At 51.9% G+C, this 1,381-nt stretch overlaps 1 protein-coding gene across 1 annotated transcript; it reads right to left on the minus strand.

Moving 5' to 3' along the window:
- Nucleotides 1–331: 331 nt before the first annotated feature.
- Nucleotides 332–1,381, minus strand: LOC307231917 (aquaporin-9-like; the record flags this gene model as incomplete). Its single annotated transcript, XM_080002792.1, has 1 exon — nt 332–1,381. One exon carries the CDS (start codon nt 1,379–1,381, stop codon nt 332–334), a length of 1,050 nt encoding a protein of 349 aa, XP_079858918.1.

The following is a 1,381-nucleotide window of genomic DNA, read 5'->3' on the forward strand; positions in this document are numbered from 1 at the left end:
TTTGTTGCCGTTGATCATCCAAAAATCAATGTAAAAAAACTGAAAAAAGCTGGAAATGTCTTAAATGCTTTCCAGTAAAGAAAATAATTATTGTATCCTCAACTAAACAAAACGGTATTGTGCAATATGACATGAAAATATGGGTTATGTACAAACTTAGCCTGCAATTCCCGATCAAGCTGGTTGTTTGAGATTTTTAACAAAACATCTTACTCTGCAAGCAAAATATTTAAATATTCCAAAATAATTCCGATTTTTATTGACGGTCAAGTCCAGAAAATCTTTAAAATGTGATTATGTTGAAAATAATGCACATAGATAATATCTGGCATTAACTCCTTATCACAAAATTCACAGGGAATTTAGGTGCTTCAGTATAAAAATCTTTTCCTATGGGGGAGAGGAGTAAGCTATCCTTTTCTTGTTCGTTCTTTGGTTCTCCCTTCACATCGCCCACAATAATCCTGTCATTTTTGACCTTGATGTCCATTGTAAGCTCATCATCCGGTTGCTGGGCTTCCTTGGCGCGTTGCAGGTTGGGTTGCTGCGGCTCGTCCCGGTGCGACTCACCCCGGCAGTGCAGCCTGCTGCTGCGTGGCTCGCTGTGGTGCAGCTCGATAAGGAAGAGGTACAGGGCCGCCCCCAGCACCCCGCCCACCATGGGCCCCACCACGGGGATCCACCACCAGAAGCCTCCGGCGCTGAACACGCCCATCCCCCACCCGGCGACAGCGGTGAAGATCCGCGGCCCGAGGTCCCGTGCGGGGTTGATGGGGTAGTCGCAGTTCAGGCCCATGGTCACTCCGATCCCCATGAGGATCAGGCCGATCAAGACAGGTTCCACTCCCTTCGGTGCGCCCATGTCGTTGATGGCCAGGATGCAGAGGATCAGCACTGTGGTCCCAATCACCTGATCCACGAACCCATTCAGGCCCGAGAGATGTTCAGCTGGGTAGGACGCAAATATAAGGGCGGTGGCGTTCACACCCGTAACCGTAAGCTCCCCCTTGTTGTATTCCATCAAAGCGTCATGGCACTGGGCATAGACGGCGCAGGAGCCGGTGAAGGCTCCCAGGAACTGTGCCAGCACATACACCGGGAACTTCTTCAGGGGCAACTTGCCCAGGATCACCATGGCGAATGAGACAGCGGGATTCACGTGACCCCCTGACACGCCCCCCGCCACGCAGGAGGCCATCATGAGGCCGATGGAGAAGCCAATGTGGACGGTCAGGGGCTCCCCCAGCCTTCCCTTGCTGAGCACCGCCTGGGCCGTGGCACCGCACCCAAACAGGATGAGGAGGAATATCCCCAGGAACTCGGCCAGGAACTCCTTGATAAGGACCGTCTTCAGGCCCCAACGGCGCTTAATTTTCGTCAT

Source organism: Zeus faber (genome assembly GCF_960531495.2).
Source record: "Zeus faber genome assembly, chromosome: 6".
In the NCBI taxonomy this organism is placed as follows: domain Eukaryota; kingdom Metazoa; phylum Chordata; class Actinopteri; order Zeiformes; family Zeidae; genus Zeus; species Zeus faber.